A 14084-nucleotide genomic window follows, 5' to 3' on the forward strand; every position below is an offset into this window, starting at 1 on the left:
CCTCTAGGTCTGCATGATATGTGGCTAGTCTGAATTTAGATGTGCTTTAAGTGAAATATACTCAACTGGATTTCAAAGACTTGGTATGAAAAAAGCAAAATACCTCATTATTTTTATGTTGATTACACGTTGAAATGACAGTATTTTTAGTGTATTCGGTGAAATAAAACAGATTTAATTTCACTTTTTTTTTTTTTACTTATTTTAATGTAACTTTTGAAAAATTTTAATACTTATACCTTCCCTTACATTTTTACTGGACAGCACTACTCTACATCTACCAGTATTACATAAAAGAGGGACAGGAAAAAAAAAAAAAAAAGTTACATGACACTTCCAGAATACAGAAGTGTTAAAGAGTTCAACAATGTAATCAATTTTTAAAAGTGAAGGTAGGCCCTTATGTGTGACATGACTCCCAGGGGTTTAAGTCTCCCTGGCATCATGGCCTTGAGAATGCCAAAAGGGGGGAAAGAAATGAAACAAAATAAAAGTTTCAGTGGCTGAGAGATCTCAAATAGAGATGTTAATCTGGAGATTATTCTTATGCATTTACAGATATTCCTTTTTAGTTTCTAGTGTATTAGACTAGCTAGAAGGAAATACCTGAATCTGTTGAATGGTAATCCGGTAGACTTGATTCTTGATGATAAATGGCTAACTATATAGGTTTTATCATGTGACTGTGTGATAATGAAAACCTGGTAACCGACACTCTCTTTAATCAGTGTGGGCAGATGAATAATAAAATGATGACAAAAATATATATCAATATTAGGGGGGATAAGGGATATGGGATGGTTTGGGTGTTCTTTTTTATTTCATTTTTTTTTTTTTTCTTTATTTTGGAGCAATGAAAATGCTTGAAAATTTATTGTGGTGATGAATGCACAACTATATGATGAAGACTGGGAGCTATTGATTGTAGACTTTGGATGGATTATATGGGGTGTAAGTGTATCTCAATAAAATTCCATAGGGCATAGGAGAACTTACTTGTGTACATGGATTGGAGTCTGGTATGAATAAAGTTACTTTTTACAATTTGAGGCAATAAAGGAAGAAATCTGAATACAGACTGAATATTAGATGACATTATGGAATTACTGTCAATTTTGCTAGGTGTGATAACGGCATTGTGTTTTGCATCAGTAAAGGTTCTTACCTGCTAGATGTATACTGAAGTCTTTAAAATACTTTGAAAAAAGAAAAAAAAATAGATGAAACAAGATTGACCAAATGTTGATGTTAAACTAGCTGACATGTATGTAGAGGCTCATTAAATTTGAGCCTGCCACTTCTGTGAATGTTAGAAAATTTCCCTGACAAAGTTAAAAGGTTATAATCCACCACACTGCATGAGGTCATTATAAGAGCTTTTGCAAAACTCTTGTTTAAGTTTATTTTCACCTCAGCCACTTTATGAATGCTCAACTTCAATATATTCTGGGTTCTCCTGTACACTGGATGTAAGACAGATAATGAAAATTTCTAAGATACAGCTGTTCTGTGTATCTTAAATGTCAAAGATTATATGGTCTTTAACTTCACATATTTCCCTTTACCAATTCATTGTCTTTTGCACTTAACAGGTTTAAGATTTTTAAAACAGCACTTGAGAAATGCTCGGATCTGAAATACAAATTACAAAGAACTGTCATTCCATCAGTGGAATAAAAGCTACCACAAAACAGCTAGAATGAAAGTCACTGAGTATAACCAAATTTCCAAAGTAGTCTCAAAGTATCAAAATAGCAATACTTAATGGGGAAAAAAAACACTCCAGCAGAAGAAAGGAATCTAAAAGAAGGGATCAAAAGCTGTGTTGGGTTTCAAAACTGATATACATTATATATTTTAAAAACTGAATACAAACTCCTCAAAATGTTGAAAACACAATGAAAAAGTTCACTAAGCCACCACAAAACTCTTCAAAAAAAAGCCGTTGAAAAATCGCATGATTTACGATTTGCTGAAACTTTATAAATCTAAAATGTATGTTCAACTGGTAAAAGCAACATATATCAACAGTAGAACAAGCCATTCTTCCTTTCTTCCATATAGACTTATGATGGCACTTAAGCCATCTGTGCTTTTGTTTTTAATCCATAAAAAAAAAAAAAAAAAATGGACTTTATTTACAAATCCTTTAAATTCCCCAATGTTCATGCCAAGTTAAGTGAAAGGACCCAAGAAAATATAAACTATATCTAGTTACTATGACTTTGGACAATAATCCTAGAAGTTGGCAATCAATTAGTTAATATTCATGGAGATGAAATTCTAAAATTATACTGAACACACTTACGTGATCTAATAAATGGGAAGGCAACCACCTAAAAGTTTAGAAACTAAAAAACATTATCTGAACAGAGTTCAGATCTCATTTCACAAAGTTTGAACAAAGCAGACCCCTTACTAGGGAACAAATATTTAAAACATATAGAGGGTTCACACTGCTAAAAACAAATGTAAGTCTTTTACTGAGTGTAATGAATTGGGACAATACTAGAGGCTGTCATGAATCATTTCAATTAATCCTCTCAATTTATCTAAATCGTAATAGTACAGAACTATTAGCTCAAGTAAGAAGTAGTATTCAGGTACTACTGTTCCTCCATTTTAACACGAGAAAATTTAAAGATCAGTCAACAATTTGTAGCAGAGCATACAGAAGTGAAACTCCAATGCAGAGCCAGGCAGTCTGACTCGATCCCCCACGCATGTCTAAGCTATACTGTCTTTCCTAAATCCACTGTGAGGAGCAGGACATAACCATTTAGATAGCATTTCTACATCATGAAAAATTATTCTCACTTCTCCTTTCTTACTCAAGTCTGCCAACTAAGGGTTATCCAGCCTCTACTATGCAGAACAGAATAATAAATAAAATCCCTAATTAAAAACTTTATACCTACAACCTCAAAGTCATAGCCACAACATGCAAAACATTTTAGACAAGGCATTTTTTTGGATAAAGTGGGAGAGAGAAAAAGAAAAAAAGACTGTATATAGAAAAACCCTTAGGGCTGAATTACAACATCAATGAAACAATTTTTTCAACCCAGACCTTACCTAAAACCTGGCCAGCAATCATTCTGCCATCTTCTCCCGCTACAGCAGCCCGGGCATTTCTCTCGTTAACATACTGGACGAAGGCAAAGCCCTTATGAACAGAGCAACCCACAATTTTGCCATACTTCGAGAAGATTGCCTCCACATCAGACTTCTTCACCACCAGAGTATTGAGATTCCCAATGAATACACGGGAGTTCATGGAGCGGGGATCTGTCTTGTTGGTAACATTGCTGGCCATGGTGTTTGATGATAAGGTTTGTCACAAAGTCGAAAAACTGGAAGGAAAAAAACGCATTCAGGTGAACAGACGCTAAAATCAAATTTCTTGATAAAATTTACTCTATTCTTATTCTGAGACAATGTTAAAGTGATCTTGCAGCAGCAAATCAATGAGATCAAGTATACTGCTATACAAAGACCAATGCCCATGAATAAATCCTTAAATAAATCCAACTTCCTCCTCTCTGAAGTATTCTAGCTGCACTTAACTATCATTTCTCAAAAAAAAAAAAAAAAAAAAAAAAAAAAAAAAAAAAAAATCCTTCTTTTAGACTATTACTGGCAACACAATTCTGTTGGACATTATTAAATCCTAGTGACCCCTCCCTGTTTTGAAGTCCTCAAACAAATTATTTCTGAAGTTTTCATCTTTTCAGTCATGCTAGCCATTTCTAACCACGTATCAATAACTGATATTAGCTACATCTTCCTGCACATGGGTTTTACTAAAATGAGTCGTACTCATTCCCCAAAGATAAACAAAACTTCAAATGCCATCCCCAATCTTTCCTTAACTGGATGAATGTAGATAAATGACTCTTTAGCCTTAAGAACAATTAACCTTACTACGCAAATAAAGGCAATAAATTAAACAGAAACCATTCATTCATTCCGGACATATCTATTCCCAGGTATTTCAAATTATTTATAATATCCTGCAGATACCATTCAACACCATCTTTCAGTGACTCTTAACCTAGTTTTGATGTGATGACCTAAAATAAGGACATTTAATAGTACTGGATGGTGATAATGATAAAACTAGCCAGTGGATCATTATATGGATCAAGAAGAAAAGGGGGAGCAAGGAATAGGACACAAATTTCCTCAGAATGGATAAAAACAAATAATCTTTATATGCTATGGAAGCTCATTCCTATTAAAATTACACAGAAATTTATGGTAATACCTTCTTACATCCTTTATAAGTGAAAATGTTTTACCTAACAATCTTCTATATAAATCTGCTGCCCTTTCCCACTCCAACCCCAAACTTGCAGGGTTTAAGATGGACCAACCATAGTTAGCTTTAGAGTAACATTCTTAAAATATTTCCCATTCATCCCTTTGAAAGGTACCAAAGAAATTCAAGTAAAAAAAGATATCAAACAATATCTAAAATCTACTGACTTCTATTCTTCAAGTGAATCATGACAACCTAGTTCAAGGATTATGTGAAACTGTCTTATAATGTACCTAATAGACACGTAGTGTATTATTTGTACACAACCCCTACCATTTTGACATAGTTGTTTAACAGGCAGTACTAGTTTAAAAACTTACAGCTTTTTAATTGCTTTATTTTTAGATTAAGCAATGAAGATTTACCAGTGAAACAACCAATGAGAACCACCAACAGCCTTTCAATTCTAAGCAGGCAAGGCAGAAATCCTGAGAACACCAAGAGTAATTAAGACAGAAACCTGCTAAAGGGCTTAACTGACTTCAGATACTACTGCTGACTATTAAGGTTTGCTATTATTACAGGTAGAGGCATAAATCGGTTTTCAGCAAATATTTTCCAGAGTAAATATATCTATAGCAAATTAGATAAAATCTCCCTGGGTTTGATGACAAGAAATTACCCTGGGAGGATGGGGGAGAGGGCCTACGTGCCACATGGGGAAAAACATCAGACAACTAACACTTACACCCTTTCCAGGGGTTGTGCTTTGAACCACAGAACAGAAACGGATGTAAGTAAGTATTTTCTCAATTCTCACAAGGATGGCACATAACTAGTATCAATCGAGATGCAAAGAATATTTATTACTCAGGATATTAGGGCTTAATTCTCTCAATGAAGTCTATTTGAAAGGCTGAGGCAGCCAGATACGCTTAAAAAAAAAAAAAAGATGCTGACAGTGGTTAAGGATACAATTTTATTTCTCTTTTTTGATTACATGCAGTTTCTAAATTTGTTACAAAAATCACAAACTACTTATTAGAGAAAAACTATAATAACCCAAACTTAAAACTTAGCTAAGGTCAATGGGATGACTTTCAATACCTATTCTTACTATAAATATTAAACCAAGAAATGCTGGAACAGTAGAGACTGAACACCCCCAGACATCTACTCCTACAGAAATCCAATCCTAGGAGACCAGGGCCACTTCAGAGGACAGACTATCATACACATGGTCCTCAAAGAATTTATATTCTAGTGGTATTGCTGTATAAAAATTTTATTGAAAAGGGAATACATTTCCCAAAGGTTTAGAAATCACTAATCATAGATGACACTTTGCCCTACCCTTCTAACTTTTAACATACCTTACTTGTTTGTAAGATACCTCTGGAAGGGGAGAAAGATGGTCAATACCCTACAAGCAAGGAGAAAAGAACTAGGGTTCCTGGAAGAAAGTAACAACAGCATAGTTTTTGAATCTCTCTAAAACACCCACATAAAAACAAAACACCTAGATAGCTAAATGGATAGTGATAATGGGAGCACAACATTATGAATGTAATTAACAGCAGTGAATTATATACTTGAAAATGGTTAACAGGGAAAATTAAGTTGTGTGTATTACTAGAATAAAAATTTAAAAAAGAAAACAAAACCAGAAACATAGGACTGTATAACACAACCATGGAAACCATGAACTATAGTCAATAGTTCAATTATAATAATATTCTTTAATCAATTTTAACAAATGTACCATACTAGTGGAAGATGAGTTAATAGGGGGTACATGGGAACTTTCTATTTTCTGCATAATTTCTCTGTAAACCAGTAACTTCTGTAACTAAAAAAAAAGGAAAAGAAAAAAAAAAAGGCAACTAGCTAGCAAAACCAATGGGCAACATTTACAACAAAACTAGGTGTCAAGATATTCCAATGAAACCCCCAAAATACAAGCTGGTGAAGGTATGCTAAAAGTAACAAGATCTGCATGGTATCACTCTATGAAAGAACAAAAGGACACAACTGGGACTCCAAAAGACCTAGAAAACATAAGAATCCCCAATATCCAGCTAGTATTGACTGGAAAATAAAGGGAGCCAATTTTAGGAAAACTAAAAGCTGGGAGGGGTTCTCCTGCTCCAGTAAGTGGGTGAGGACTACATTTAAAAAGTCTGAAGTGGCTAGAGCAGCTTAGTCCTTATAAATTCTCAAACTAACCCAGAATGTCCTTGTGTGCCCCGTTCCACTCAAATGCCTTCTGCCCCACCAAAATAACTATTCTGCCTTAACAATTATTTTCTTCCTTTTTAAACAATTCTACCACCTAAATGAGTATCCCTAAACACAACAGTCTCATCCATTAAAACAAATTTGATGTATGCTTTAAGGTTTTTAATCTGAGAGTTCCCCTTCTATCCCTTTCTTTAAAATTTATCTTTTGAAGAATCCAGGGCATTTGACATCTTCTTTCCCATAGTCTGGATTTTCCAGATGTTCATACTCAAGAGTACAGTTCAAACATGTTTCTCCATACTCTGCATTTCCTGAAATTGGCAGCTGGCTCCAAAGGCTTGATCAGAATCATGTCTGACCCCTTGGCGATAGTCATTTTGAAATACTGGTGCTTAAATTCCACCACGTTTCTCTACTTATTTTGGTGTCTCAAGCTTCTAACAGATTATTACTAAAGAAGTCATGAGAACCATAGTCCCTTAGTTTTCTGTTAGTAACAGTTTCACTGTAGTCTTTATACTTGTAAATCAGTTTTGCTGGGTATAAAAATCCCTGTATCACATGCTCTTTCCTTAAATACGCCACTCCATTTTCTTCTTAAAGGTTTTCTGGCTGTCACAGGATTATTCCAAAGTGGAAACCTTGCAGGCAAAAGTTCTACTTCCTGACTTGAATGATAGCTACAAGGGTGTCTGCTCTATGACAACTCATTAAGCTTTTTTTTTTTTCTTTTAAAATCTAACAGAAATGTAACAAATCAGAATGAGGGTTTTTTTAAAAGAATTGGTAAGGGAGAAAGAAATGGGGGAGACTTCCCCGATCAACATTAATCTTAAAACAGTATGGTCTCAAAGAAATAACAGATTTCAAGTGTAAAATACAAGTAGAATAATAAGTTGATTTTTGCTTTTTACTTTATACAGACATGAAGCATGTGATTTACTATACTCCACATACAGTTATGTAAAATATTTTGTAACAAATCCAGTATTCAAATTACCAGCAACTGAAATCTTTTGACAATTTACAGAGAACTTTAAAATGTTTGTCAAAAAAGCAGCATAAAAAATTGTATATTATATATATAATAGGAAGCATAGACTATATATATACATATGACCTTAATTAATTAGTATAGGACAGAAATACGCTCCGAAGTGTTCTTATGTTATTGCTTGTGGTTCTTCATAGGTTTTCTACATTTTCCAAATTTTCTCCAATTAACACGTAGATTCATTACTGGTTTTGGTTTGTTTTTTTTTTTCTTTTCCGGGCAGAAAAAACTCAGGCATATACCACATAATCAGGAAAAGCATTTGAAAGTAATTGAAAAAGGTCCAATGTAATAGTCCAGGTCTTAAAACATGTTTTATACACAAACATGCAAATGATTTGAGAACATCAGCCCTCATCTTCTACCTATTGTCACCTCCTCTCTATTTTAAGAAGTTTTTTCTTTCAACTATTCAAACAAACCCAATTTTCCCTACTCTACACTATTAGCTAGAATTTACTAGTCTAATAATCCTGCCAAATAATAAAATGACATTCATCAGTGTGATGCAGTCTTAACTTCAATAATCTATTCTAATATCTTAATGGAAAACAACTTTCTGGACAATCCTAAGTACTCAGTGATTAAAGTAGTCCAGACACAACCTTTAAAAGTTTTCTCAGGACGACTGTATAAAAATGTAGCTTATGACGGGTGACAATGTGATTGGGAAAGCCATATGGACCACACTCCCCTCTGTCCAGTGGATGGATGGATGGGTAGAAAAATGGGAGGAAAAAAAAAAAAAAGGCACCCAGTGTTCTTTTTTACTTTAATTTTTATTATTTTTGTGTGTATTGTAATGAAAATGTTCAAAAATTAATTTTGTTGAATGCACAACTATATAATGGTACTGTGAACAACTGATGTACATTTTGTATGACTGCATGGTATGTGAATGTATCTCAATAAAATCGAATTAAAAAAACAAAATACAATACATGGCAGTTTCATAGGATGTTTTAAAAAAAGAATTAAACATCAAAATATAATTTAAAAAAAGTTTTCTCAGGAAAATGAGATCCAAAGTGATCTTAGTCAAGCTCATTCTTCCTCAAGTTCAATACAAAATACAGAAACCCTTATGTGCATAAAAGTACATACAATTTTAAAAACATAGATTCAGCCCACCCTGATCACGATGGCAGAGTGAGATGCTTCAGGGCAGCCTCCCCAAAGAAGCCTGAACAACCAACAAGAACTGGCAGAAACATCCTTCTCAAAGTTCCAGAAAACATTTAAAGGACAACAGTTATAGCCAAGTGCCTAATCAAGAAAAAGTTTACTGAGAAGTGGCAGGATCTCTTGGTACCCTAGACAACCCCTCCTCCACCACTCACTGGCTCAGCATGGAGCCACTCACAATCCCAGTGCATAATCCTCTTCCCAGTTTTGGAAGGAGCAGAGTAATCCTTGTGCACATACTGGGGGCATTTATTTAGCCCAATCTGACTGGTGGTGGCCTGGGGGACTCACTGTCCCAGACTGATCACTGAAAAGTCCTACAAAACAATGTGGGAAAGTAGTCACGTTGTGCTGCTGGGGGGCTGGAGGGTGGAAGTGGGGCAAAGGGATGGCTGACTGGAAAGCTCTGTCATACTGCTGGGTTGGATACAAGCTTAAGGAACCTAAACGTCTGAGTCTAACTTCTAGTGATAACATATTAGAATATCAAAATGCACAGATTGCAACAAAAGGTTACAAAACATACAAAGAAAGTGATGACTAAGACACAGGAGAAGATTAAAGCATTGGAAACCATCAATGAGGAGGACCAGACCTAGAACAAACAAGACTTTTAAAAAATGGGCCTAAATATGCTCAAAGCGCTCAAGGAAAACACGAAAACTATCCCACAAATCTCTCTTCGAAAAATGATTGTGAGATTAAGACATTTTCACATAAAACCTGAGGGAGTTTATCTCCACTAGACAAATCTCACAGGAGAGGCTAGAGAGTTCTCCAGGTTGAAAATGGGGCTGGGAGAGTTGGATATCCATATCCAAAAGAATGAAAGAGGACCCCTACCTCACACCCGACACAAAAATTAACTCAAAATGGACCCAAGATCTCAATATGAAAGGAAGTACCATAAAACTCCTAGAAGATAATGTAGGAAAACATCTTCAAGACCTTGTATTAGGTGGACACTTCCTAGACGTTACACCCAAAGCACAAGCAACAAAAGAAAAAATAGATAAATAGGAACTCCTCAAGTTTAGAAGTTTCTGTACCTCAAAGGAATTTCTCAAAAAGGTAAAGAGGCAGCCGACTCAATGGGAAAAAATTTTTGGAAACCATGTATCTGACAAAAGACTGATATCTTGCAAATATAAAGAAATCCTACAACTCAATGACAATAGTACAGACAGCCCAATTATGAAATGGGCAAAAGATATGAAAAGACAGTTCTCTGAAGAGGAAATACAAATGGCCAAGAATCACATGAAAAAATGTTCAGCTTCACTAGCTATTAGAGAGATGCAAATTAAGACCACAATGAGATACCATCTCACACCGATCAGAATGGCTGCCATTAAACAAACAGGAAACTACAAATGCTGGAGGAGATGTGGAGAAATTGGAACTCTTAGTCACTGTTGTTGGGACTGTATAATGGTTCAGCCACTCTGGAAGTCTGTCTGGCAGTTCCTTAGAAAACTAGGTATAGAGTTACCATTCGACCCAGCGATTACACTTCTCGGTATATACCCGGAAGATCGGAAAGCAGTGACACGAACAGATATCTGCACACCAATGTTCATAGCAGCATTATTCACAATTGCCAAGAGATGGAAACAACCCAAATGTCCTTCAACAGATGAGTGGATAAATAAAATGTGGTATATACACACGATGGAATACTACACGGCAGTAAGAAGGAATGATCTCGTGAAACATATGACAACGTGGATGAACCTTGAAGACATAATGCTGAGCGAAATAAGCCAGGCACAAAAAGACAAATATTATATGTTACCACTAATGTGAACTTTGAAAAATGTAAAACTAATGGTTTATAATGTAGAATGTAGGGGAACTAGCGATAGAGAGTAATTAAGGAAGGGGGAACAATAATCCAAGAAGAACAGATAAGGTATCGTGGGTAAATTTAATGTTCTGGGAATGCCCAGGAATGACTATGGTCTGTTAATTTCTGATGGGTATAGTAGGAACAAGCTCACAGAAATGTTGCTATATTAGGTAACTTTCTTGGGGAAGAGTAGGAACATGTTGGAAGTAAAGTAGTTATCTTAGGTTAGTTGTCTTTTTCTTACTCCCTTGTTATGGTCTCTTTGAAATGTTCTTTTATTGTTTTTAAATTTTTTTTAATTTTTTTTATTTTTCATACAGTTGACTTAAAAAAAAAAGGTTAAAAAAAAAAAAACAAAACAAGGAAAAAAAATATGTAGAGCCCCCTTGAGGAGCCTGTGGAGAATGCAGGGGTATTGGCCTACCCCACCTCGATGGTTGCTAACATGACCACAGACATAGGGGACGGGTGTTTGATGGGTTGAGCTCTCTACCACAGGATTTACCCTTGGGAAGACTGTTGCTGCAAAGGAGAGGCTAGACCTCCCTATAATTGTGCCTAAGAGCCTCCTCCCAAATGCCTCTTTGTTGCTCAGATGTGGCCCTGTCTCTCTACCTAAGCCAACTTGAAAGGTGAAATCACTGCCTCCCCCCCTATGTGGGATCAGACATCCAAGGGAGTGAATCTCCCTGGCAACGTGGAATATGACTCCCGGGGAGGAATGTAAACCCGGCATCGTGGGATGGAGAACATCTTCTTGTTCAAAAGGGGGATGTGAAAGGAAATGAAATAAGCTTCAGTGACAGAGAGATTCCAAAAGGAGCCAAGAGGTCACTCTGGTGGGCACTCTTACGCACACTTTAGACAACCCTTTTTAGGTTCTAAAGAATTGGGGCAGCTGGTGGTAAATACCTGAAACTATCAAACTACAACCCAGAACCCATGAATCTCGAAGACAATTGTATAAAAACATAGCTTATGAGGGGTGACAGTGGGATTGGGAAAGCCATAAGGAACACACTCCCCTTTGTCTAGTTTATGGATGGATGAGTAGAAAAATGGGGGAAGGAAACAGACAGACAGACAAAAGCACCCAGTGTTCTTTTTTACTTTAATTGCTCTTTTTCACTTTATTATTCTTGTTATTTTTGTGTGTGTGCTAATGAAGGTGTCAGGGATTGATTTAGGTGATGAATGTACAACTATGTAATGGTACTGTGAACAATCGAACGTACAATTTGTTTTGTATGACGTGGTATGTGAATATATCTCAATAAAACGAAGATAAAAAGAAATGTAATGATAAATCAGTGGTCCTGAATCCATAATGTATAAACATGTCATTTGTGGTAAGAACTACATAAAAGTGGGGGACAGAGGGATACAGGAGGACAGCTTGTGTACACTATTAAAGTCAAGTGGGTATCAGAGCAAACAACACTGCTGTAGATTTAGGATGTTAAATTTAAGCCCCATGGTAACTACGAAGAAAATACTGAATATGCAAGCTCAACAACACAGAAATGGGATTACAGATTGCCAAGGGCAGGGGGAACGGAGAGTTAATGCATAATGGGGGTAGGAGTTCAGTCCGGGAAGATAGGAAAGTTTTAGATTTAATGGAAGGTGGTAAGGGTACCATGGTATCATTAATGTGATTAATCCCAATGAATGGTAAACTAGGAAGTGGTTGAGAAGGTAAAGTTTAGGTAGTACATATGTTCCAACAATTAAAAAAGAGCAACTAAAGAGAAAGGACAATTAAATGCAATACATGGTCCTAGATGAGATCTAACAAAAGGAGAGAGGCTCAAGGGGACATTCATTGGGGTATGAAAATAGGAATACAGACTAAGTTTTATATTAATGTTAAATTTCTTAAATTTGATAACTGTATTTAAGGTGGTTACATAAATGAATATCCTGTACATGAACAGTATTAAATGTTCAAGAAGCATGATGCATGCAACCTACACTCAAGTGTTCAGAAAACAGATTTAGAGAGAGAGATCAATAGATCAAATGTGACAAAATGTTAAAATTGGTTGATCTGGGTATCTGTGGGGGAGAGGAAGGAGGATGCTGAAGTTCTCTGTGTAGGGTCTGTATTATTAATTAACTCATGAAAGTTTGGAATTACTTCAAAAGTTAAAAAAAAAAAAAAAAAAAAAGATGGTGGATTCAGTTTCTTTTCCAAATTGTTTTCAAAGCACAGAAATAATAGGAAACAGATTCTGAAATGACAGTTCCCCCTGGTTACCCTGCATCCTGTTTGATTCAGTAGCGGAATGCCACTTTACTCTAGTTTCCAGAAAAGCAGGATTCTACCACAGTGTAAACAAAGAAGAGAAGACAAAGGAGAAACAAGATTAAATACGTATCAAGATTATTAGGTGATAGCACTCACATTTATTTGAATGTGTATACAATATAGAATATAACATTTATTACGTTTATGTAACTTATGTTTTCATTCTAAGTTCTTATTGCCATGATTTCAATCAACAAAGGGTCACAAGGCTTATCTGGTGAGTGAAAGTCAAAACCAGGAATATTACAATATTTTACTACTACCTTATTATACCAAAGGATCTATGTGTCTGTCTAATCATATGCTTAATCCTGAAGCAATAAAACAAGAGATTGTAGTGGCATACTGGCAGTGCAAAGGACAAGAAACACTTAAGATTCTTGAATATAGAAATTGGCCTCTATTTCCTCTTCTACCTTCCTTGTCATATCCTAAAACCAAAAAAATAAATCAATAAAATAATCTAGTTCAAAGCAATCCCAAACAAAATACCAACAGTCTTCTTTGCAGAAAAAGAAAAGATATATAATTTTTACGGAAGGGGCAAGGGACCCTAAATAGCCAAAACCATCTTCAAAACAAGAACAAAGTGACTCACTCTTCCAGATTTCAAACTGTTACAAAGCTACAAGCTACAATAATCAAATAGTCTCGTACTGGCACAAGGACAGGTATATGGACCAACAGCATAAAACTGAAAATTCAGCAATAAACCCACCCATCGACGGCCAACTGATTTTTTATCAAGGGTGCCACAATGAGGAAAGAATAACCTTTTCAAATGGTGCTTAGAAAACTGGACCTCCGCATGCAGAAGAATGGAAGTCCACCCCACCCTCAGACTACATACAAAAATGTATTCAAAATGGCTCAATCACCTAAATATAGGAGCTAAAAGTATAAAACTCTTAGCAGAAAACAGAAAGATATTGAGGACCTTATGCTGAACAATGGATTACCAGATGTTACACCAAAAGCATGAACAAGAGAAAAAATTAAAATGGACTTCACCAAAATTAAAAACTTTTATGCAAAGAACTAGTTATCAAGAAAGTGAAAAAGAAATTTCTATGCTTTGAAAACAAAGCAGGGTGGAAGAAAGTATTTGGAAACCATGTATCTGTTAAGGGTTTAATATCCAAATATAAAAAAATTCCTAAAACTCAACAAAAAGACGAACAAC

General features: G+C 35.5%; 1 protein-coding gene across 10 annotated transcripts in view; it reads right to left on the bottom strand.

The window, feature by feature from the left end:
- HNRNPC (heterogeneous nuclear ribonucleoprotein C) overlaps positions 1-14084 on the bottom strand; it is a 77082-nt gene that overhangs the window by 28161 nt on the left and 34837 nt on the right. For all 10 annotated transcript variants that reach the window (XM_037834484.1, XM_037834483.1, XM_037834482.1 and 7 more), the window contains one exon: positions 3076-3353. In XM_037834484.1, the coding sequence (XP_037690412.1) occupies positions 3076-3316 (241 nt within the window). In that variant the 5' untranslated portion in view covers positions 3317-3353. The remainder of the gene's footprint in view (positions 1-3075; positions 3354-14084) is intronic.

This window comes from Choloepus didactylus, chromosome 4 (genome assembly GCF_015220235.1).
Source record: "Choloepus didactylus isolate mChoDid1 chromosome 4, mChoDid1.pri, whole genome shotgun sequence".
Classification (NCBI taxonomy): Eukaryota; Metazoa; Chordata; class Mammalia; order Pilosa; family Megalonychidae; genus Choloepus; species Choloepus didactylus.